At 41.5% G+C, this 26,424-nt stretch overlaps 1 protein-coding gene across 1 annotated transcript in view; it reads left to right on the forward strand.

The window, feature by feature from the left end:
• LOC147886261 (uncharacterized) overlaps positions 1 to 25,525 on the forward strand; it is a 70,449-nt gene extending 44,924 nt beyond the window's left edge. Inside the window, exons 10-12 of the mRNA XM_087395434.1 lie at positions 13,499 to 13,592; positions 18,039 to 18,108; positions 24,551 to 25,525. Of these exons, the coding sequence (XP_087251560.1) occupies positions 13,499 to 13,592; positions 18,039 to 18,108; positions 24,551 to 25,179 (793 nt within the window). The 3' untranslated portion in view covers positions 25,180 to 25,525. The remainder of the gene's footprint in view (positions 1 to 13,498; positions 13,593 to 18,038; positions 18,109 to 24,550) is intronic.
• Positions 25,526 to 26,424: the final 899 nt, after the last annotated feature.

Below are 26,424 nucleotides of genomic sequence, written 5' to 3' on the forward strand. Positions count from 1 at the left end.
TGCTACTACTGTGGTAAAATGGGTCATATGGCTAAAGACTGCTACAAAAAGCAGAATGACATCATGAATAGAAAATTGTAACAAGGTAATTATGCATCCTCTAGTAGACATGGTGATGACAGAAATGAGCATTTGTTTATGGTGCAATACATGACCAATTTTGTGGCAAGTATAGAAGAAAGCAATGATGTGTGGTATGTTGACTCAGGTGCGTCAAACCACATGTCAGGTCATGCAGAATGGATGCAGGATGTAAGGAAAATGAAAAGACCAGGATTTGTGGAGACTGGTGATGATACTGTACATCCTATTGTGCAGATTGGTAAAATTTCTTTGTCTATGCAGAATGGAAAAAAGAAAAACTTGTCCGATGTATTTCATGTCCCGAATATCACAAAGAACTTGGTTTCTATTGGTCAAATGGTTGAGTAGGGCTTGCAGGTCAGATTTAATCCTCATGGATGCTTTGTTGAGGATATGAAAAATAAAGGTCGCTTGATAGCAAAAGGGAAGAAGAAGGACATGATGTTTACGTTAGATGCGGACATACCTGAATTAAGTGCAGCAATGTTTGCACATGGGATCGATGTAGTTGCAGATATTGATATTTGGCATAAATGCAGTGGTTATGTTAATGTACAGTGACTTAAATAAATGCAGGCCTAAAATATTATTGCATGATTGTCTAAGTTTAAGGTTGTAGAAATGTATAAGGTATGTGAAGCTTGTCAATTTGAAAAACAGGCAAGGAAATTATTTTTTAGACATGTTCAAGAGAGTAAGAGGTCATTGGAATTAATCCACTCTGATGTGTAGACTACTAGAGCTGCATCTATCGGAGGTTGTCATTATTTTGACACTTTTATTGATGACTACAGCAAAAAAAGTTGGGTGTATTTTATGAAAAAGAAAAGTGAAGTGTTTGGGCATTTTAAAGCTTTTAAAGCTATGGTTGAGAAAGAAACAGGCTTGTAAATAAAATGCCTAAGGTCAGATGAAGGGGGAGAGTACCTCTCACATGAGTTTGCAAGATTCCTACAAGAGCATGGCATAAAGTAGCAATATTCATGCAATCATACCCCACAGCAAAATGGACTTACAAAAAAAAAAACAGGCATATTGAAGAGGTATCTCGTGCTATGCTTAACGAAAGACCTGTCAAATTATTATTGGACTGAAGCAGTTGCTACAGCAGTCTACATAATAAACATGACTCTCACTGCAGCAATACATGACATGACGCCAGAGGAGAGGTATACTGGTAGGAAATCAGATATTTCTCATTTGAAAGTTTTTTGTTGCATTGTCTATGTTCATGTATCAAATGAGTTGAGATCCAAGTTGGATCCAAAAGCTGAGAAGTACATCTTTATTGGTTATTCTTTGCAGCAAAAAGGATATAGATGCTATAATCTTTCTACTTGTAAGTTTACAATGAGCAGAGATGTTTTTGTTAAGATGAGGAGCTGGTATAAATTAATAAATATGATTGATGATGTAGATGCGCAAAATAGTAATGCTGTAGAGAATTCACAGTAGCAATCACAAAATATTAGTGGACGTGTAGTGTTCTCTAGCAATGGTTCACATACTTCGCTATGGACAGGCAGATTGAGATAATGAGAATCTCCTCAAAGCAATGCAGATAGTGGTATGCAAGTATCACGAAAGGAAAAAGAGAAAGTAGATCAGTCTATGGTTGATGTGAATGCAGGTCACTCTTATGTGGATGGTGAATTCAGTGGCTCAGAACGGAGCCTTGATGATGAGCTGGGTATTCCTTCTGTTGTTACACATGGAGTAAGAAAGACAAGGGATGTTTTGAGAGCACCTGGTAGTGAGCCTATTTTGCGCAGGTCTACCAAAGTTAAGTATCCTGTGGATAGGCTGAAATATGATGGATTTACAGCCATTCACTATGCCTATATGGTCAAAGTGATACATGAACCAAAACCCACTTTTTTTGAGCAAGCCATGGGAAAAGAAAAATGGGAGAAAGCCATGGATGAAAAAATGGATCCCTTGGAAGCAAATGCTACATGGGAATTGGTGCCTTTGCCTAAAGACAAGAATGCAATTGGCTGCAAGTGGGTCTATAAGGTGAATGCACAATGTAGATGGTTCTGTGAGGAGATACAAGGCAAGATTAGTTGTCAAGAGATATGCACAGACATATGGCATTGATTATGAAAAAACATTCAGTTCGATTGTAAGGATAGCAATCGTAAGAGCAGTCATTGCTATGGTTGCATCAAAGGAATGGTCTTTACATCAGATGGATGTAAAGAATGTCTTCTTGCATGGTGATTTGCAAGAAGAGGTCTATATGGAGCAGCCACCAGGTTATGTGCATGTTATTCATCTTGAGTTTGTTTGCAGGTTGAAGAAATCCTTGTATGGCTTGGAGCAAGCACCTAGAGCATGGTCTGACAAGTTAGGACAGTGTTTTTTCACTATTGGCTTTCATATTTTCATGGCAGATTTCTCACTTTATGTGAGAAAAATAGAGAAAGGTATTATGTTGCTTGTCATTTATGTTGATGATTTGAATCACATGTGATAGTGATGAAGATATCCTTCATGTGAAAATGCTATTGAAGTAAAAGTTCGAGATGAAGGATTTGGGAGAGCTGCGTTACTTCTTGGGCATTGAGATGATTAGATCCATACGTGGGATATGGCTCTTGCAGAGGCAGTATGGATTGGATATGCTGTCCAAATATGGGATGACAGGCTGTAAGCTTATTTCAGTTTCTTTGGAGCAGAATGTGAAGCTGAGTGCAGATGCAGGTGAGCTTCTGGAAGATCCTACTATGTACAGACGCATAGTAGAAAGTTTGATTTATATGACTATTACCAGGTCAAATTTGAGCTATGCCATTGGGTTGGTAAGTCAGTTTATGTAGGCTCCAAGAAAATCACATTTGGATGCGGCTAGACGCATACTGAGGTATGTGAAGTCCATATTGCAGTATGGATTATTTTATGAGACTGGGGTTCAGATAGTTGCATGGATATACTGATGGTGATTGGACTGGTAGTATTTCTGATAGACGATCTACTACCAGTGGATATGTATTTTTTTTTTAAAGAGTGCTGCAGTCACTTGGAGCAGTAAGAAACAGCCTACAGTTGTCTTGTCGAGCATAGAGGCTGAGTACATGGGTGTAGCAATGGCTGCATGTGAGGTAGCTTGGTTGCATAAGCTACTTTATGATATGCATCAGTCTACAGATGGACCAGATGTCATTTATTGTGACAACATGAGCAGTATACACTTGGTAAATAACCAAGTTTGTCATGTTAGAACAAAGCACATTGAGGTGTATTATCACTATATGCGGGAGAAGGTTCTAGTAGGTTTTATTATGTCAGCACAGAGGATCAGGTAGTTGACATATTCACGAAGGCATTGGGTGCAGAGAAGCTGCGCAAGTTCAGAGACTTGCTTGGTATGCAAGAATTGGGATTAAGCTCGAGGGAGAGTGTTGAGATATCGAGCTCTACTCGTGATATATCAGGGTGACCGTTGTGCATTTATGTCATCGACTTGTTAGCTGCAGATGCAGTTGGTACACCGTCCATGAATAATAGCTGGATGATAGCTATCTTTATGTACTCTAGTTAGTGGCTCAGTTAGTATGTCATCTAGGCTAGCTGGGTTTGGTTTGAGACCCACATATAGGGTTCATCTATTCCTTTTTATACTAAGAGAGTTCTTTTGGCTTTTACAACTAAGAAGAGGAAAACTGTTTTCAGACTCCACCTTTGTGTGTATTCTCCCATTGTGTATGTGAGAAAGCTGCAAGTGAGACTTCTTACTTCTCTCTCACTCTCTTCACTATAGTAGACCCAGGTCTCAACAGGGATGGGAGGTCGCTCGGTGTGATTTGCATGTCCGTCCGCTGTCGAGTGCAGCGTGTCTCAAGCTCTGGGTCTCTACTGTGTCTACTATCAGTGATTATAGGACGCATGCGATCTGACTGGAAGAACTCTATGATCATATTGTGAGAGAGAACGGGTCTTGTGTTTGAGGATTGTCTCTGCGTCCTAACAAAGTGAGCTTCATTGGAAGTTCCCTCGGCTCCAACCAGGTCCTGAATGTGTGTAACTGTAGTAGATCTTCTCGAATGACCTGGTCGACCTCGTGGTATCCTAGTGGGATAGATGGAGTGTCTAAGCTGTACTGAAAGGGAGGCAGCCTGTCTATGTGAAGCCCCTATCTCTCAAACCACCTATGTGTCTGGGCATACCAACCTCTCTCATCTCCACCATCTGTGAGGCCCATGGATAAGATAGAGCCAGCCATGGTAACCTGCGTTGCTTTGCTGCATTGGATCATCCAAATGTCGTTGGAGGTCCTCAGTAGATGAGGACATCAGAACCACGTCATTCGTGTATAAGAGTATCTGAATCAGCGTGCCGGCGAGAGAGCAACCAGTCCCTCCTAATGATCCCATAAAGGTCTCGAGTTCGTCTACGTAGAGGCTAAACAAGGTAGAGTGCCATAACAGCCCATATGATCTCCTGGTCATACCCCAGTGTCTGTAGGCATTTGATGAGCGGGCTCGTGGGACCGTGTCAAAGGCTTTGCGGAAATCCACAAAGCAACAGTATACTCTCTGTTTCCGTGAGCTGGCCTCTTGTATGACCCCTCGGAGTGCAAGTATGTGATCCATGGTCCTGTGATCACGTCGAAATCTTGCTTGGCCCTCGGCCCTGAGCCCCTGTATCTCTGCGAATCTGTTGACCTTTGTGTCGAATATTGATGAATAGATCTTGCCCAATCATAATGGTCCTATAGTTTTTCGGGCTCATGGATCTCTTGCCTTGTGAATGGGCGTGATGGTGTTGAGGGTCCATGTGTGTGTGAGACGCGTGTGGGCTCATGTATATATACACACACTTTTTTCGGCGGCGGTACTCACGTATCGTCTCTGTCGAGAGAGAGAGAGAGAGAGAGAGAGAGAGAGAGAGATAGAGAGAGAGAGAGAGAGGAGGAGAAGAAGAAGAAGAAGAAGAATGTATTACCGTCCTCTGGGGGCCGAAATACCGACCCATGGGATCCATAAAAGTCACGATACAAGTGTCTCCTTCCTTTTATGGAAGGGGGGGAGAACAATTATTTTGAAATACATTGAGTAATACAATATTCACGATATTTAAGAACCTTGGCAATATAGTTACCCAGAGTGGCTATATGGCTATGTGAGAGCAAGCTTGCTAGGGTGTCGTGTTCCTTTGTAATATTGTTAAAGTCCCTCCTTATGCAAGCATACCGTGTGCATGTAAGGAGGACATGTGCTTCTGTCTCTACTTGTTCTTGGCCACACAGCTTGCAAAATCTTTGTTTCCTTGAGACATCTCCCCAAGCACCTTTCTCTATCTCCAGAGTGTGTGATCGGGTGCGGATGAGTGCAATGCTTCTCCTTGCATTTGCAGGTATGGGCATAGTTATGTATTTTTGTGCATTTTCTTCCTCCTTGGAGTAGGTGTCCCAATAAATGGGATTGACATGCGTACAATAATACTCATACGTAGCCCTTTTTTCAGCTGATTGCCATTTTTGCTGCAATATTCCCAACAAAGCTTTATGAAATGCCTTCTCATCCATTTCCCCGGATGACATCTCCAGGTAGGATGTTACTCTCCATCTTTGGAACCATCTCTGAATGTCTTGCCACCAACCAGATGATAGCGTCTTGCTTTTGTTTGTCTTTTGAGGCCTTTTACTTGCTTCCCATGCTTTCATTGGTAATCTCTGCGACCCCATGGACTTGACCTTCTTTATGTATTTGAAAACCCTTCATAGTGCTCTCAGTTCAATGGGCCTTGTACCAGTCTCAATAAGCATGATTGAGTATGGTGTAGTAATTTTAACTCCCAGATGCCGTCTTAGAAATGATTTCTGTATTTTTTCAATATCATTCCATTTTGATGCTGAGATGGTACCTCCCCATACTTCTACTGCATATAGGACTGTTTGCACCACATAAGCATCAAATAAAATCCGTCTGACGCTCCATCTCTTAGTGTCACTATTTCTGCAATCATTTTCAAAATGATAATATTTTCCCCACCCGGCATCAATCCTTCTGTGGACACAATCATTCCATCTATGATTTGCTGGCACATCTATTCCCAGGTATTTGAATGTGTTTACTCTCTCGATTTCCTGCTCATTGTACATAATACTTGGGGTGTTTGCAGGCTGCTTTGTTTTTACTATCATCATTTTAGTTTTGGTGACATTTACCATGAGGCCGCTCTCTGCACAAAACTTGTGTAGAATGTGCATCATCCGCTGCATATTTTCTGCTGTGTATGAGAAAAAGACAACATCATCTGCATATAACAACAGTAGTACGGTGCATGCACAGATTTGGGGGCTCTCTAGTTGCTGCTCTTGCATCATTTCTTTGACTAACTTCTCCAATCTGTCAATACATAGTCCAAATAATGTTGGTGGCAGAGGGCAACCCTGTTTAACCCCCATATTACTATGCACACTCATGTGTGTATATATACACACTTTTTTTCGTGGAGTAAGAGAGATTTCATTCAGAGAAATGTACATTCATAACTGTCCAAAGTGAAACAGCTATACATATACACTTTTTTGATGGTGAAATCTAGTTGTATTTATATTACAAATTTGCAGCCCCCTAGAAGAAGGGGTAAGCAATTACAAGATTAGAAAAGGTCATTATAAAAGCGATACGTAGTATTGTCAATCTTATGGGCTCGCAAGCAATTGAAGAAAGATCGCCTAACGATAGAAAGAGAAACTATGAAAGAGAGGGTCTTGCGGATCCTCCATATAGTCTAGAGAGCCCAATAGCGAACCCAATAGAATAAAAGCTCATAGCCCGGCCTGATAGGGTGCCATTCGAAAATCCAGAAAGGCCTACCGAAAGTAGCACTAGGAAAAGGAGCAACTAATAGGCATTGTAAAAAGAATAAGAAATCCCTCGAGTGAGGACAACGCCATAAGATGTGGCTCATAGATTCCCATGGAGCGAGACATCTATAACAATGAGAAGGGCCGACATGTCTGCGAGCCAATAGCTGTCCAATAGGAAATACTCCTCCAATTACTCTCCAAAAGGAAACCTATTGCTGAAGAGGGAGTTTTGAATTCAAAACGAACCTCAATCTGTTCATCCACCACCCAAGAGTGCGATGCAAGGGCTAGATATGATTCACATGTTGGAAAGGTCACCTCCCCATTTGTAAGCCCCCAAATGAGGAGAGCGTGGGGGAGGGAGACCGAGGGTAGGATATGCCAAGAGGAGAGAGAGAGGGGCTTGCCACATGGGCAGCACCTCACAACAAAAAGGTTGGGGTTATCCCAGGATGAAGGCTACAACAGATGGCGCCAGATGTTAGAAACATGGTGGAGAGAGGGAGAGAGAAGGTTAGGGTGTGAGGAAATGAAATATAAATCAAGACATAATGAAAGGCTATCTTATTCATAATCATAAGTAGTACAAGCCTTACAGGCTACATACTCACACTTGCACCAAGTGCATATGGGATAAGTCCCATAGTGACACATGACTCACACACATGAACTAATACTAGAACTCCTAGTACTACACCCCAACACATCACACTAACACACTCTTTGGCTATGATATCTCCAACACCCCCCTTCAAAGCAAAGAGTGTGCAAGAGCAGATCGATCCCCCCTCCCACCCAATACAACAAAGAGCAAGTCCAACTATCCAACACCTCCCGTGTGATAGTAACTTCTCAGTCAGCTTGCGACCGGCAAGGGCAAACCATCACTCGTCACCCCCCCTTACTGTGAACTGGCTGATCAATACCATCAAACCGAAGTAAAAGACAATATGAAAACCCAGAAGGGGGTAAAAGAACCCTGCATAAAGCAGCACAGTGATGGAAGCGGAATTGGCTGAAAATCTTGAAGGAGCTGAGAGAGTAGATGCCAATAGGGACGATAACGAGATCCCAAATGAAAATCACGAGTTGCGGCAGAAAAAGGCATCACACATTCCGTGTCATCCAAAACATCATCAATAGATTAATCCATTTAGAACAAATGAAATAAGAGCGCCTGGACTCCTGTAAAGCTAGTGGATTAGATTATCAAACATCTTTGATCAGTGTATACTTTCAGCTCGCAAGGAGTTACTACCTAGAGAGGGCTGTCCCACCCATTTGAGATGTGAAAAGGTTTGTTTCCAATCTGCAAGCATTCGACTTGCAAAAGGACATCCCTTAATTTGACCATTAATATGCCCAAATAGGAAGTCCCATTGCAGTGGTCTCCAATGACCAATTCATCAAATGTAAGATGGGTCTCACCATGGCAGCCCATGTGTACAAACTGAAGCATTATTTTCCCCTTGTGAGCTAGAAGATGAGTGAATGTTCAAAATATTGCATCTTCGGGTACAAAGGTGATCCATAGATAAGAGGGGTACAAAGGTGATCCATAGATAAGAGCTTGAGAGCTTTGCGGTGATGATGAGTTTTCCAAAAGAGCAAACATCATCAAAGGTAGACAAAATTGTATATATGCAACCAAGGTGGATTGGACTATCCGAAGTCGTGTATGCAAAGGCCTGGACGCTAGTTCCCAGTATTCCAATCTCTTCTTGAGCTTTTCAAGCATCCAATCCAGCTGTTGCCTACGAGTGATTTCGATCCCAATGGGTAACCCAGATGATGCACTAGCTGCACTAGTGCAACAATTTCCCCTGGCCATAGCAAATGATCCCAGACTTTCCTGCGCAAAGCAAGAAGCTTAGATTTTTGAAAATTTACATGCAGGCCAGCAACCAAGGAAAATAGAGACAATGCATTCATAATGCATGATAAGTCCCTTTTTGCATTTTGTAGGGTGAAAAAGGAGTCATCTGCATCAGTCTGGGCAATGAAAGTCACACACACACTTTTTTTTTGGTGTCTTTATATTACAAGATAGTTATCCCAGAGACTGTTAAGCTGACCCCCCCCCGCCCCACCCACCCACCCACACACACACACACACATATAATTTTGGGGGTGAAATCCATGTATTCTTATATTGCAAGAGGCTGTCCCCAAAGTGGAGATCAGCAAATACAAGATCCGAAATTTTCATTGTAAGACAAGTAGACATCGTAATCTATGTTACGAATAGACTGGCAATCATAAACTGATTGCTTGAATGACATGTGAAAATAGGGGCCCCTAGTTGGTGAAAAATATAATTAATTTGCCTAGGAGAAGCTAAGAGGGGTGAAAAGGAAGGGCTCATAGCCTAAGGTACAAGCAAAATATTAAAGATGTTTCTAGATGCCTCCTGCCACCTCTACTGTTGCTTCATAAGAGCCTGCCATCCAGCTCCTTCAGATTATCGTACTGCATAACCCCCACTCCCTTGTGCATTTCTCCACTCTTTGCTCAGATCAGCCCCCTTCCCTCTCCGCTCAGGGGCCCCCTCGCCCTCCCCCCCTTTCCTCCCTTTGCCCCGCTAGTCGTCTTGCTGTGGCTTTACAGAAAAGAGAGGGGAGGTTGAAGTACTCGCTGTTGCAAGTAGTTGCCGTTGGAATTGTAGACAGACGTCCTTGCACTAGCAAATGGAGTCGATGACTAGCAAAGGAAGGCGATGGCAAGCAGGGTAGACAGAGCTGTAGGAAAGCTAGGAATGTGAATACTAGGAATGCAAATCAAGGACCACAAGCATGAAATTTCCTTGCAGGTAGTGGTTGCTGCGGATGGTTCATCATCGCAAGGAGTGTAGAATTGTCATGACAACGCTGGATTTTCATCTCCCAATGTCTGATTCGGTGCTGCAAATCGATCGCAAGCAGTGCAGAATTTGAACGACCCAGCTGGAATCTCATCATCCGATGTGTGATTTGTTGCTGTAGATCAAGATGGAGCAGCAAGGAGGGAGTGAGAGGAGCTTCCGGACACACAACAGGGGGACGGGGGTGAGGCGGAGGGGAGGGAGGGGATTTGCGACAAGGCAGACGGGGAGGGAGAGGGTGGACTGAGTGGAGGGTGGTGAGGTGGAGGGGGAGGGAGGGTTAATTAAAACTAGATTAATTCGATTAGGATTAGGGGGTGTTAACTTAGGCTAATCACTTAATTGGATGACCAATTAATTTATCTAATGAACCATGCAAATTTTGTAAGTTTTGCTAATCTAATGCTATTTTTCAATGCCAAGACCATTGAAGCAAAAAATTACAAACCTCATGTAAAAAATGTGATGCAAATCCTATGCTCGAGAGCAAAGTTATCGAATTTTTTCAATTAGTAGACCCATTAATAGAGTGAGAGATAGTGGAACATGGAAGAAGTAGGCTCTTGAAAGACTCGACTGTTCCTGCCTTTCCATGAAGTCTAGAGTATCCAATATCAAACCCATGTAAGAAATTCATCAAACTCTTCTTGCTGTGGGTAAATGCCGGATGTGCACAGTTTTCGAGCAAAAACCTACGAGCAGAAAAGTCCAAGCGATAATTTTTGACACCAACCATGCTCGTATATTTCTCAAAGAAATACAAATTCTTTCTTAATTTCTCCTTTATATAACCATATACTTACTTATTTTTCATTATAATCCTCATTTTAGAGAGCATCATCTATATATGAACAAATAGTGAACACTTTAGAAACTCCTATAAATACCTCCCTATCATACTCTCTTTTGAGGATTTTGGTAATTCAATCAATTTAAAAGAGTTTCCCTAATCTTTAGCAATCCCATATTTGAAGCTCTCATGTAATAATGTATACCATATTCCTTGGATGAGTAGGAAAAAGATATTGGAAACCTCATACTTAAAGCCATCATAATCAATCATAAATTAATCTCTAATACATTGTCAAATATGGGAAGGCAAGGTAGGGATTTTAAAAATATTCCCAATTCTTTGAACCTAAGTACTTTTAAGGAAATGTGGTCTCTATTGAACTCCTTCCTACCATAACATGAATTGGGGAGAAGTTGTAACTCTCATATACATCTTGAAAATTTTAATTTTTCTCTTTTATAACTACCATTGCATAGATCATGAAATTTTGAACATTTTTCCTTTTTACAGCTCCTCAATTTGAGCTAAGGAGAAAAAGTTATGACCTCTTTTGCGTAGGCTCTCCAAGGGTATTTTGCCGGCGGAATAGGGTTGGGACAAGCTCTTCAAACCATATTCCTCTGACAAAATACACTTAGAGCGTCTATTAAAAAGGTACTATTTATTTTTCTTAGGTCATCCTCAGGAACTGTAAAGAGGATATTTGCTCAAAATTTCATGATCCAAGCAATGGTGAAAGCAAAAGAAAGGATTTTTGAAAGTCATAAAATAAGTCACCACTTGGACATTATACATGCATATTATATAAAGGTATATATTTATTTATCAACGTTTCATATTTACTTACATATTCCTTGAAATAATTTGGAATTTTTTACTCCCAAAAAATGACTTGAGCCTATATATTTTGACCCCTTCCATCTTTTGTCCGCTCGTCGCTCGGGGGTTTTTGCTCGAAAAATGGAAACCCCCGTAAATGCCAAAGAATCCAAAAAAGCTTGCCAAAGCAAGCAGTTGGAAAGCGGGCCTGGAGGCACTATTGAAGAAATAGCAGGAAGTCACAGGTGACAGGGAAATTTCAAAAGATGGAGCAAGGATTCCCTAGGAGCCAAACATATGTGGCCTAGGCCCTAGAGCAGGAGCAATATGACTACATGCCAAGAGTTGGCCGAAAGGAATAACACCAAGCATCACTCGCCATAGAAAAACCGGTTGACGAAGCGGAAGTTTGCAAGGCGAGAGCTACTTCAATCTTTTATGCCACTATTTGGCATTGTGATCCAAAGACCAAAGCTGATTTACATGATGTGATATCCAAGGAGGAGGCATCAAGACCCTATATGAACCAGCCACTGACATATCAGCTAGGTGTAAGGAGCAGAAGCGGCAGGTAGTAGAGCCGTGGCGATTTAAGGACCAATCAGTACGGCTGTACATTAGCTCCAACGTGGGAATTGGTAAAAAGGAATGCAACGTTTGAGAAAGATAGTGCCAAAGGGGTCGATAATGCATCCCCAATCCATACTGTCTAGCCGCCAAGGAAAAGGCAATAACACACACACACATATTTTTTGGTAATACTATATATTACTACATGGGAAACCTTAAAGAAGGTAAAAACCCACCATGTGGTATTAAAAGAAACACATAACCCCTATTAGAAAGACAAGAGATCAAGAAAAAGTAGCAAAAGGGAAAGGAGGAGAATACAAAAGTACATGCCAGTAGGTGGCGTCATAGAAATAATATCCTCCAACGTAATCCCCTGTTGTACCAGAAAACCATTGAGCGAAGTAGTGGTGCCATCAATAAAATGCAATTCCTTTTGACCCTTGTGATTCTTCTTGATGTAGGTAGGAAGACAATACTTTTAAATCACTAGGTCAAAACTTGTTGTAGCATAGGAATCATGATACATGTCCTCGGGTAAAAAAATACTTTTAGATTGAGGAGAAAGAACCCGTGTATCTTGCTCTCTCAAATCCATATTTGGATCCTCATTACCAACTATATCCAAAGGAGATATATCCACCTATAGCTCAAAAGACAGTGATTTAATGATTGAAGAGGCCATATGAGACTCCACTTCAACAGAAAGAGATTGGTGAACTAAAGAGGGCTCTCAGAAGTCAGAAACATCAAGGCTAGAAGATGTAGGGGTGGTCGAGGAAGAAGGATCATCAAGAGGAGCTACTGGGGATTGCAATTGAGGTTTAGGTGCTACATTGTGAACCTTCACATACACACACAAACACACGCGCACGCACCCCAATAAAACACACCCACCCACAATTGTTCGCATGTGTATGTACATACACAGAAATGTATGTGTGCTATCTCGCCCCCTAAACCAAAAGGCCCTCGCTGTGAGTTTCGTCCCAGTCCCTTCCCTTCAAGTGATCCTTCCGTCATTTTTCTATCTATGTGCTTTGTCTCCTCAAAGAGTTTGTATTGTTGACATTTTTCTTGCCCCCTTTCCCCTGCATGCTTCCGTCGCTTTCTTTTGGGAGGGGACGACTATTTCTGATTTGGAATTTTATTGCTCACTTTCACAAAACCGAGACCGTAAGTTCGGAAGTTATCTATGTTCAAAGGAACCTTTTGATTGTTTGGCCACAGAGTGTATATTTCTGATTTAGTACTTTTTTTTAAATTTTAATAATAATTACAAAGTAGTTCAAATATATGTGGCATTCGAAGTGCAGATTGTAGTCATGTTTGCATGCACAATTGCGATTTTTTGCAAGCTTGGATGGACATCATGTCAAGATTGTGTTTTGTTGTGTGTTAAATGCATAGACATGTGAAGGCACCTTTGTATTTGTGGCAGTAGTTGTATAGCATGAGTATGTTTGTCATCTATGTAGGTGGGTGGGGTGATTACATTATGGGATGCATTAAGAGATGCCTTTGTAAAATTGACCATTTGCTTTCATCGCAGGTTCACATCAACAGCAAAGCAATTAGCAATCAAGCTGGAAGCTCCCAATGTAAATGATCTCGGCTTTTCTAAACGTTATGTGAGGTGCCTGCAGGTATTTCTTGATTATTTGTGCATGGTTATTTAAAGATATTAAAAATCTTATAAATAAATAAATAAATAAATTACACACTTTTTTTTTTCTTTTATTGCTGTAAAATAATTACATTCATAGTTACTTCGAAAATGAAGTAACTACTACTCAACTAAAGATCTCAGTATAAGCTGTATACATATCTTGATCAATCAAACGAGTCTAAACACAATCATAGAAAGATTGCTGCAGAGATCGTTTGAAAAAAATAAAAGACGAAAAAAGTGGATCACCAAAGACTCTATGATTTCTGTCCATCCATAAAGTCCATAGTGCCCAGTAGCGTACCCATATAAAAAATAAGTCAAAACCCTGTCTCTCTGGATGAAAACCAAACAACGAGAAAAGTCTGCCAAAAGTAACAGTAGGAAATCTCGCTCGAAGCCTCTGTCGGATGAGAGTGATGAAGTCACAAGTATGTGGATAGAACCAAAAGATGTGAAGCATAGATTCAGTAGAGTGCAGGCATCTGTGACAAACAGCCGGAGCAATATGTCTGTGTGCGAGTAACTGGCCAGATGGAAAAATGCCAAGCAGGACTTGCCAAAGGAAAAGCTGTTGCCGAAGAGGGACTTTGTAATGCCAAAGGAGACGCAACCGTTTTCTCCACCACTTTAGTAGGCGATCCATATGCCAAATAGTATTTGCTCTGTCAGAAATCCAAGGCGGAGGTAATAACACTTTATACAGAGATGACACTGTGATATGTGAGAGCTTCAAGGGACGGGTTGAAGAGGAGGAAGAGAGTAAAATCCAATCCTCAAGCCTATTCTGAAGTTCCAAGCGAGGTACCGGCAAGAACGGTCGAAGCATTGCTGAAATCCTGTGCCATAAAGGACGATAATGAGCTCCCAAACCGTATTTGCTAGCAGCCATAGAAAAAGATAAAAGTGTGCCATTATCCTGAAGTACATCCGCCACAGATGAAATGCCTTTGAAGGAGAGAAAATAAGAACGTCTGGGTTCTTAAATGGCCAAAGAAAGGTGGAATACTTTAGACCAATAAATATTCTCAGCCCTCAAAGAGTTTCCCGACAGAGAATCTCGGCCATGCCATTCTAAGTGGGATAAGATATGTTTCCAATCGAGAAGCAGGCGAGAGACAAAAGGGCAGCCTCTGATCTTGCCTTGGATAGAGCCAAATAGGAAATCCCACTGAGTAGGCTGCCAATGCCCAAAGGTAGAAGTATGAATATGTAATAAGAGAGAGTGGATCATGAAAGCCCAAGGCTGATCTCCTTGCATAAATTGCAACATCATTTTTCCTCTGTGAGCAAGTAAATGCATTTGAATATTGAGAATGTTCAGACCCCGTGCATCTTTGGAGAACAGAGACGATGCATAGAGAGCAATCTGAGACTTTTCTTGCCATTTTTTGAACACCAGAAAATTTCCATGATAGCTGACATAAAGGAAACCAGCTCTACCTTAGTGAACATAATGAGAGGCAAATAAAATTGTATGTATGCTATCAAAATGGATTGTGTGATTTGCAAACGAACATGTAGTGGCCTAGTTGCAAAATTACACACACATACACACACACACACACACACACACACACATTTTTTTCTTTTTGTGAAAAGAATTTGGTTTTATATTACAGAGTCACAATCCCAGCCGCCAACCAAATCCGCCGTGCAGTGAGGAAGCCCCAAAGGTAGTGCTTGATTGTCTCTAGAACTCCATCCCCACAACCCCTGATCTTGGGCTGTAGTATCTATCTTATTGGACTTAGTTTAGCCATTGAAGAGCCACCAGTATCCTTAGGTTGCATTTGAGTAGGCATAGCATTCGGAGGCATTTTGTGTAAAACCAGAGCGCATTAGGAGGCCATGTGCTCAAACTTTTTACATTTAAAGCAAGCTCCTACAAATAACCCCTATTTGAGCTTATAAAATGCACTTCCCATAGCAACATGATTTATTGTAATAGAATAAGATTTGGGAGTGGGATTATCAGTATCCCATTGGATGCAAAATCTATTTGAATTCCCATTTGGCCTGGGTGGACACACCACCTTGCCCAAAGAAGCTGCAAATTTTGGCAAAAGAGAAACCAAACATTGAGGAAAATTAACCACCTCCACCCACACTGGACAGTGATGTCGAATCAAAGCCTTTTAGTCCCTAGTGGGCGACCATGGCAAAACATGAACCATCTGTTGTCCATAAAAAAGTGGAGAATGTTCAAGGAGCATCCGTTTATGCTGTTCATAAACCATAATAAGTTCAAAAAAGCCCCGGGCTGCATAGTGCACTTTACGAACAAAACAACCACCCAGTGTTTTGGTCCCCAGTTACCCACATCTACTGTAGTTGGCATATAAGCTGGGAAAAAGATAATGACATCAAGCTTTGCATATTCACGCTCGTGACCCACTATATCATCAACCTCCACCATAATCCCAAGTGTGGGTGCGGAATCTTTCCAATCTTTGCGGATATCTTCAAAACCCTCATCCTTGCGGATATGTTCAAAACCCTCATGCATAACCTCGAAAACCAGCTGAGCCTCAAGCGAGGCATGCACAGAGTCATCCTGATCCTAGTCTTGCTTTTGTTTCTTGTGTGAATAAATCTTTATTGAAGTCATATAAGAGAAACTTGTATGGACAAAGTAGGAAGAAAAGGAGAGTCAAAAGAAAAGGCCGAAAGGAAGAGAGGAAAATTGGCGATGCAACAAGAGAAAGAAAGAAAGAAAGAAATTTTGTTAGAGTCTTCGGAAGACCGATGGGTCTATGAGACTGAAAGGAAACCTGATACAAATCATAGTAAGGGTGGAGCTACTGAAACGAGCATCATCACCTGTGCTGAATCCTAAGTCTGATCATACATAATCAAACACATCTGGATGTAACAATGAAAAGAAAAGGACTGGAGCGGAGTGGAATCCTTCGTATGTCATGCCGCCCTGGCTGGTGCATAGCCGGTGATGGGACGTTGGGGCACGTCAAGAGGTGCCGTGCGTCTCGGTCTCCTGGACGAGGCTCGACGCAAGACCAGAGACACCGTGACTCCCGCGGGACGTATCCTGGATCTAAACAATGATGGGAGGTCTCCCAGAGTGATCTGTGTCCCCTCGATGTCTCGTGTGTCATGCTGCGGTCGTCGGGTCAGGGTCTCTGTCACGTTTGCGGCTAGAGATTGGACGATCAATGTCACTCGATGGGAAGAACTCTGTGATCCTGCTCTGAGAGGTGTCTGATGATGTGGCCAAGCCCCGTCGCCTGAGTAAGTACTCTCTGTGTTGGACCCCCTCGTGAATGAAGGCCGCGAGGCATCTTTGATCTGTGTAGGCATCTCTGAGAGGAACGGTAGAGAGCAGAAGAGGAAAGGGCAGTTGTGTCAAAACTAGCGCAAAGATCTCCGGACACGGACCCAACGAGCAAGCAAAACCACAGGAGGGGAAAACCCTGCTCCATATGGGCCGTACATGTTGTACGGAACTGTACAGCAGGAAATGGGGCTGAAAGGACACCTCTTTGTTTCATGTTATAGTTCCGCTGGCATCTATCACTCCCTCTAATTCGTCATCGTAACATGGCATAATGACACACACACATACACAAAACTCTTTGAGTCAGTTGGTAGTGTTTCTTTCAACAATGCTGTACTGGCAGGACACAAAGTTCTTTTACTAGAATGTAAGACGACATTGTTGCTCTCTCTCTCTCTCTCTCTCTCTCTCTCTCTCTCTCTGTTTGTGTCTGTCTGTCTGTCTCATTTAATCACTTTTCCAATCAAGCTACTTTTGGTTTTCTTGTAGGCTCCTCCAAAGAGTTTACTTCAGCAGGGGTTATATGCATTGACTTTTATCCATTCTTTTTCTCACATGGGGATTGGCATTGAATCTGCATTTTTCATCTAGTGGGAGTTACACTTTGTCGTTGCCATAGCTCTTTAAAACTGCTTGCTTTTGTAGCCCATTGATTTTCTTTAATTGCTCTGACTCCTTCACACACATTGTCTCTCTTCTGGTCTCTAATGTTCATGAAAGTTACTGCTTTTGTGGCTGCAGATTGTAGTTGATATTTAGATAACGCTTTGACTTGTTGATTCCCTTCAATTTTTCCTTTCTCTTCCGGCAGATTGTATTCTAGCAATGCATTCGATTCTTATTGTTCAGAGTACTGCATAATTCTGGTGGTGAACAGACGTTAACAATATAAATGGCCGTGATTCTATTTCAATTAACTAAATGATTATGTGTCTTCTTTGCCTTTGAAAGTTTGTCTTACCTGTGGTTTTGTCTAGTGGAAGATTGGTTGGTCAGGTGGTCTTGTTAGTGTTGCAAGTTGATAAAATATGTATGTGGACTCCATAGAGCTTACTAGTATATATAAGAATGTTGATTGTCCTTCTCTTTTACTTTTCTGCGAACTAATATTGATGTATGATTTTCCAGATTGCAGAAGTTGTAAACAGCATGAAGGACCTTATATCCTTTGAACGAAAGACTGGTTTGGGACCCATTGGTGAGAAATCTGTTTGCTTCCTTTTATTTGATGTCAATCAGTTTTCCATTTCCTTAGAAGTCAGAGACAATACTCAAATTGAGATGCAAATCTGTCCATTTTGATGTATACAGTCCCTTCCATCGCACTTTATAAAGCATGCTCTTAGTGAATATACTGGATAAAAATTATCTAGAGACCTCGAAGTGTTGCAAGAGACAGAAATCAAGGATATCAAAAATTCAGAGAAATGTCTATGAGGTAGGTACAATATGATGGCTAAAATACCAGGAGGGAAAGTGCCTAGATGCTTCTTCGGGTTATCAAATTAAAGAAACAAAATACAAGATACAACTTTGTTGAGGTGTGGTGGAACGGTGTGCTGTCACAAGTCGATACTCTGAGAAAGATAGTAGTCCCTTGGCTATGATGAGCTCATGGGCCTCTAGTTGCCAAAGCCTGTTGGATGAATCGATGTGGACCCCTTTGGTTGGATACCCCTGCGAACAGAGCTGGCGTGGCTATGGGTATGATAGCTGAGGTGGTACTCATAGTTGAGGTACAACACATACCTGCATAAGGCTCTACTGGTTTGACTAGAGAGTCAACTAGGAGGGTTTTTAAATATGAAAATGGTCCTCAAAACAATCTCTCCCATGTAGATAGTGAAGCATGTTCTCTAGGCAATCTTGCACATGCTATCGGCTTGATCCTTAACTCGAGCTTTGTGAAAAGGCATCCCAAGTACACATATGATGTGACAATGCTTACTTACGCCCTTGCGAATGTGAGTGAGAGAGGTTTATTAACATTTGTGAAAGACCAATGAAGCCTATGAAACAAAAACCTGAGACACCTCAGTGTTAGAACACCCCATAGAGGAAAATAAGAGGTGTCTTATATGTAGTGTAAACCAGAGCGAAAAATGTAAATACTTGTGAGATGGATAGAGTGAGCCTAGAATTTGGGTTGTGCATCATGTATATCTCAAGTAGTTGGGCCCTATGTCCAATCCATCACGACTAAACTAAGCTCCACATGAGCATGTTTGCAGTGAGGCAACCTTGATAAGCTGAGCACAATGTGTCAAGTGGGACTCTACTCGATAGCCCTATAGACGCTCATTGATTTGGTGCTTGTGAAAAGTACGCTAGGGATCTTGTGCCTTGCAGTGACCACTCATGGGCATCTAGTTGCCAAAGCCTCTTGGATGAATCTCAGCAGACATGACAATTGCAGCACATGGCTGGTTTGGAAACTAGATGGATATGAAGTTAGTGTTTTTAAATTAGACCTAGGAGAGAGTCTATGTGGAACAGCCTCTAGGATTCAAGTTGGCACTAACATGATGGTCAGACTTAAGAAGGCACTGTGGCTGAAATAGGTCCCAATATCTCTCTTTGGGAAGAAGATAAAAGACTCCAGCTCTTTATGTTGATGATCTGATTATGACATGGACCCCAAGGAGAAGATCAAAGAAGTCCTGTCACTCTTGAAGAAAGAATATCTGAATACAGACCTTTGTTTATTTCATTCTCTCTCTCTCTCTCTCTCTCTCTCTTCTAGAAGTACATCAGGACAATGATGATACCTTGATTTCACAGCAAGAATACTGTAAGGAGATTTGTCAAGCTAACCTCCTCACAACTAAGTATGAGGACATGAATGGTCATCTTGCTCCACTTGGGAGAGAACCTCATCCCCTAGGTATCAAAACCATTGCCTACCTTTGCATTTTTTGTATTCATTGTTAAGTTCAAGGCAATAGCTAAGGTAGCGCACCTCCAAACTACCTGTAAGTGAGCCCAAATATCTTATAACCATCACAACTCGCATAAATTGTTCCCAATATGGCAAAATGGGCAGATCCTAAAGTATAAATGTGTGTTTCTTTGTTATTGAAGTAATGCAACGTTTCTATGTAATGAAGGAAAAAGGGAGGCTCATTAGTGTGTGATACCCTCCCACAAATGCACATGTAGAATCTGAAATGCACACACTGCATTGCTTTAAAATGCAGATGCCAATCACTGGTTGCAATGATGGAGAGATGCACACTAGAAACGGGAGCAGCTAGCTGCAAATAAATGCACAATGCAAGGCAAACCTTGAAAGGTGAGGAGGTGTAGAGGTGCAGTCACCCTTTGACCTTTTAGAAAGGTCAAGGGTCAAACCTCCTATATGGCACTAATAAAATGTGCCAATGAAAATGCTCTAACACATGCATGGATGCAAGACTAATATTTGCCTTGCTTGGTGAATGCTTGCCCATGTGACACATGGTAAAGCCACACCAATTAGCCCAATGCCATGGTACTATATGACACCCATCTCCTCCAATCATTTCCCCCCCTTGATGAACGATCGATCGGCCTCTGTACCCATCATTTTGGAATACTTATCTTGCTTAATCTTAGCAAGGGGTTTAGCGAGGATATCTACAGCATGATTGTTTGTCAGATATACTAGTTCTCTTTTTTGAGGTATTTTGTTTGAGCCAGGCATTGCTTGTATGGGGCAGATTTGATTCTCTCTGGTACTGTTCAAACTGTCCATTTTATCAGTTTGGAACTGATATTTTCAGCCTGCCTTTGGCTAGCCAAGTATTGGCTTGTGCAGCGTTCAGTTGTAGTATAATTCAGAGCTTGCAAATTTTTGGGACTGTTTGTGCATTTATGATGGCACATAATAAGAATCGGAATCTTGGAGGTGTTTTTGGAGTTTCGGCCCAGGAGGATAAATTGGATGGCACCAATTATTCCCTATGAGCTTTACGGTCAAGAATCTTCTAGTTGCGAAGGCTCTATGGGGTTTTGTAATAGGTGAACATGCTTGTCTAGGAGTTGCCGTCATTGCTCCTAGTACATTTCAACAAGGAGGTAATCCCTTGCTAGGCAGTAGGTTCAGGTGAGACCAGTTGTACGAGTTACACCTGTTGGCCCTACACAGGATTAGACAAGATGGGATGCCATAAATGTCCAGGCTTTGTCACTCATTGCCTTGCTTGGAAGGAGGTTCCTCATACCTCATGTCTAATCCTCTAGGACTTCCAAGCAAGTTTGGGATACATTGGAGAATATTTATCAGGCAAGGAATTTCTTGAAAAGAGAGCTTGATAATGTCAAGATGCTTGAAGGATGACTCAATGTCAGATCATTTGACTAAGATCGAGGACCTTAGAGAAGAATGATTGAACATTGATGAAGTCATACTTGATAGTTAGCATCTATCTACAACTCTGAATTCTTTGCCAGAGACTTTATTTGATTTTTCATACTTCTCTGAATTTGTCCATGACAGTTCCACTCACTTTTCAAGGACCTTGTGGGACTGTTGTTGCAGGAAGAAGAGACAAGGGAAAATATGTCTGTTAAGGTCAATGATGATGAAGCCTTGTTGGCTAAAGGAAAAATAAGCCTCACTTTAGTGGCTATCAAATAAAATGCAGGTCAGCCTAAGAAGAATAGAAAATACCATTATTGCAAGAAGCTGGACGCCACAAAAGTTAATGTAGGAAAGATTGTAATATTTAAGGCAATGGCCAATGTAGTAGTTAACTAGGAGGGTTAGGGGCACTATTTCCTTCCAAGTTTTCCCCCCTAACTAGACTTAGTGGTTGAGTTATCATTTGTGTGACTTTTACCCCAGCCTCACCCTAGGGTTTCAGGGTTTCATCATGTTGATAGCCCTCTTGTATCATTCTTGCAAAACTTAAATTCAGCTCAGCTCCACGTCTTTGAGCTTTCTCCATCTCCAATTTCTTACACGCGTTGGGGGTTGCATATAGGCCATCTCAGCGGACCATTATACATCGCCATCTTGTGTTGCACACATGGCAAGCAGTACTGCCTGTACAGGGCCTGGACATGTGTATCTGCGATGTCCATCTGAACATCTCTATTATAGCTGTAAACCTGTCTACCTATGGGAATAGGTGGCATCCTCCTACAAGTGCAGAATTTCTATTGGTGGCGGTGATGCTTGAGGCAGATTTGGCATTCCAAGCTCCCTCTTCGACAACAGGTCTTTTCCTAGCGTATTCTACTGGAGATGTTTCCTTCTGGACGCTTGCTCTCATGCCAGCGTATTGCTTCAGCTGTTTGTTGCTGTTGTCTGGCACCCAAGGAGTGTGTATCTCATATTTTCTAACGTTGCCCTGACACATGTGACTTCATCGGCATTCTTCAGCAGAGATTGTGTTTACGCTTTCCTCATACTACTTTCGGCAGGTTCTTTTTTGCTATTTGGGATTTATCCTCGCTGACCAGAGTTTGACTTGTTCTTTTCTTGGGTTCGTTACTGGGCACTTTGGACTCCTTGGAAAGATATAAACCAGAGAGTCTATGGTGGTCCTAGTTTTTCTACTTTCGTTATCTTTCGCCACTTCTTGCAGCAATCTCTATTTGATTGTGTGCAAACTCAATACATAGAGTATGATGTATATTTGTCTTACGGTGAGATTTTCTCTTGATATATTTCCATCTTTCTAGTTTGGGAATTATGTACTTTGACATATCTCATTTTCTGATAGTTACTTTGTAATATAATCCAAAAAAGTTCTCACCCAAAAAAAAAAAGAGTGTGTGTGTAGCTTTGTTTCTATGTCTCCGAGCTAGATTCCCTACTGCTTCCTTTGGCAAGCTCTTTTGGATATTTGGCATTTATCCACCAAGGCTTGAGTCTCATTTTCTTCACTTGGGTTCAATATTGGGGCCTTTGGACTCTATGGAACGACATAAAATCATAGTGTCTTTGGAGATTCCTCTTTTTTCAAGTTTGGGTATTCTCGGATGTCACTCAAGCAATCTTATTATGATTCTCTCAGTGCTCGTCAAATAGATTGGTTTGTCTACTTGTCTTATATTGAAATCTTTTGATGTTTGCAATGGCATTCTCCCACTTTGGGAACTGCTTCTTGTAATATAAACAAATATGGATTTCACCCCAAAAAAAAGTGTGTGCTCTGCCTCCCCCATGGGTTGCTCTTCATGGTAATCACATCTAGTTTGTCACACGCTCCTCTCGGTGTTGGCGTCAAAGATTGCACTACATTTGGGCTTCCAAACTTCCTCTTTGGCAAAGGTTCTTCTTGTGGCGAGTTGTACTTGGAGTTCTCCCGTTCAGACATCTTTTGGCTCGTCATCATATCGCTCTTGCTACATGTCGCCGATGTTAGTCTCCACAGGAGTCTGTGCCTCATATCTTTTGGCATTGCCCTGAATCTTATGATTTCTTGTGCAAAGGCTTCTGACCCATTTATCCAGTACTTGTTTTGACAAGCGTTTCTTGCTATTTGGTTCTCAGCCTATAAGGCAGGGCTATGATCTTTTCTTTTTGTGGGCTCATTATCGGGCACTATGGACTCTATGGAAAGATTGTAACCATCAAGTCTTTGGTGATCCATCTCTGGCCAAGTATCAGTTCTTCCAGGCATCCTTTAGGCAATCATTACATGATTGTCTACATGCGCAGATATAGATTATCCTACCTTCTTGTCATATAATGGTATTTTTTGAGAGCTTGTAATTGGCTGTCCCTTTTCATGGGACTGTTCTTTGTAATATAAGGACAAATGGATTTCACCCTATAAAAAAGTGTGCGCGTGCGCGTGCGCGTGCGGGTCTCTAGATACATATGCTTCCTTTAAGCATTCCTTGCATATGTTCCTGTATGATGCCTATCATATAGGTGACATTTCCCTGCATCTTTTAGAAGTGTTTTCCCACTGCTACTAGCTCCCACACCTGCTGGCAGGATTTTTTGTAAAATGCTTTGATTAATTGAATTGGTGGTTTCCAAAAAAAAAGTGTGTGTGTGTCTCGACTTTGAGACAGCTATGAATATACATTCTTCTTAATGAAAGGTCTTTTACTCCCCAAAAAAGTGTGTCTGGACCTTATGGAAGGAACGGAACCATCGTGTCTTTGGTGATCCCTCTATTTCTAAATATCACTTCTCTCGAGCATTTCTACGGCAATCATTCTTGTCATATAATGATATTTTCTAAGCCTTGTAACTGGCTGTTCCACTCTTAGGGACTGTTCTCTTTTAATAAAAAAAGAATGTGTGTGTGTACTGGCATTGCAATCCCCAAGCAACATCACCTCCATTAACTGTCCATACGTCTTGGCATCCTTATACAGTGCCGAAAATGGTGATATATGTGTCTCTGCTTCTGGATGGCAATCATTCTTGTCATATAATGATATTTTCTAAGCCTTGTAACTGGCTGTTCCACTCTTAGGGACTGTTCTCTTTTAATAAAAAAAGAATGTGTGTGTGTACTGGCATCGCAATCCCCAAGTAGCATAACCTCCATTAACTGTCCATACCTCTTGGCATCCTCATACAGTGCCGAAAATGGTGATATATGTGTCTCTGCTTCTGGAGAGAGAGAGAGAGAGAGAGATTTTTAGAGTCTCTTTGTTCATATATTCAAGAGTTTCTGATTGGTGATGTGCAGCAAGTCTAGCCAGGTTTCCTACAGTTAGAAGGATGCAGTCTGAAGGACTTCTGTCGCAGTCAACACTCAGTCAGTTAATCAACCAGCTGACACAAGGAAACCCCAGCATAAATTCTCCATATTCTCATCCACTGTCCCGCCCATCCATGCAAGGGCAAGTTGCTAATCATTTGCAGTCGACTGTCCTCCAGGGAGCTGATTCAGCTGTCTCAAAGCTTTCCCAATCTGTGCATCAGCTGCCAACACAGGTTCGAACACAGTTGGAGGTACGCAGTGATGGACCACTTCATCAGCAATTAGGTGGTCAAATGCAGCCACCTGCAATCCAGGCTCAGTCCCAATCATGCAACCAGCTCTTCTCACACTTGAGTGGACAGTCCATCTCACCAATGCAGGGCCAGCCTTATAGCCAAGCACAGTCACAGATTTCATCTCAGACTTCAGGTCATCAGGCGGTAAATTTTAACCAGCTTACACAGCAAATATATGAATCAGCAGGAAGTAAACAAATAGTTCAGCAGCCTTCCAATCATCTTTTGTCACAGTCACAGTCACTAAATCAAACTGGACAGCAGAGCCTACCTGGCACACCCCAAAGCGAGATGAGTGACATGAGATCAAACACTTAAGTCATGGCTGCCATGCTACCCAATGTCTAAGGGGTGATGTACAATACCATACGTACAAAGTTGGAGTGTCCTTACATCTGTGTAGTACAGGGATCATGAGTGTTGTTTTCGATTCATCTTTATTCTCAATGTATTGATGTAATTTATGCACACCATTCTTTAGAATGAAGAATACCATCGTTAGAAAAAAAGACAGTTTTCACAGTGGTCACTTGAACACCAATCTTTTCCAATTGAGAGAAGAATTTTTAAAGATAAATGCTTGGGAAGGAACCTGCAGACACCAATTTTGGGGGTTGGGAGATCCTTCCCTGATGTGGTGACTGTGGTACTATGTATCATAAACTCTGCTTTTGGTATTTAACCTTTGTTTTTTTGTTGTAGACGTGCTCTCTCTCTCTCTCTCTCTCTCTCTCTTTGAAGTGTAGGATCGTTTTTTTGTTTGACCATTGAGAGCAGTCTTTTCCATTGTGCGCAGAAAGTCATTAGATGATGCTTGAGCAAGAAACCTGCAAGTAGGACAGAAAACTCTGCTTTTGAAAGATCTGAGAAACAAACTGTCATATCTTCATATGATTGGTATCTTATCTTTGATGAGTTTCAAATTAGTTATATTTATTTTTCTTTGATATAGAATTGTTCTATTTGAAACTTGACATTTTAAGCTGTTAAACATACTGTAGCTCAAAATATCACATTTATTTGCCTACGATTGCAAACCACAACTTGATTAACCTGTGTGATAAGACCTGTGTAACTTAATTTTGTCTGTTAATCTATGCCTGGGCATCAATGAAGTGATTTGCTCAGTTGGAGCACTCCTTGCTGTTGGTTTAGTACCCTACGGGTATTGGCACAGAGTGTTGAAATTGTCCAATGGTATCGAATTGTTACGTCAATAATAGTGTGTTACCCTACTGGGGTGCATTGGGTTAGGAAATCAAGGAGTCAAGGTAGTGGTCATGGTTAGTTAGGCTGTAGTGCACAAGTAGGACAATCAATACTGATTGGATGTCGTAAGTGTCCTCTAGTAAGTGTCCTAGAGGACACATTTAGTAGGTGGCCATTGGGCTTAGGGGGTGGCAGATGGTGCATTTGGTATGTTGTAGTACTGATTATCAGATGAACTGTTGAGGCAGTTGATACTTACCGTTGTGGGGGTGAGTATACTGGTATCAGAGCAAGGAATCTCCTGTAGCTTGTGAGTGGCTGGTATAGGAAAGGATAGTTGATGATTACTGGACA

The sequence above is a fragment of the Dipteris shenzhenensis genome, chromosome 24 (assembly GCF_047967505.1).
Source record: "Dipteris shenzhenensis isolate YYH24624 ecotype China chromosome 24, Dip_SZ_1.0, whole genome shotgun sequence".
In the NCBI taxonomy this organism is placed as follows: Eukaryota; Viridiplantae; Streptophyta; class Polypodiopsida; order Gleicheniales; family Dipteridaceae; genus Dipteris; species Dipteris shenzhenensis.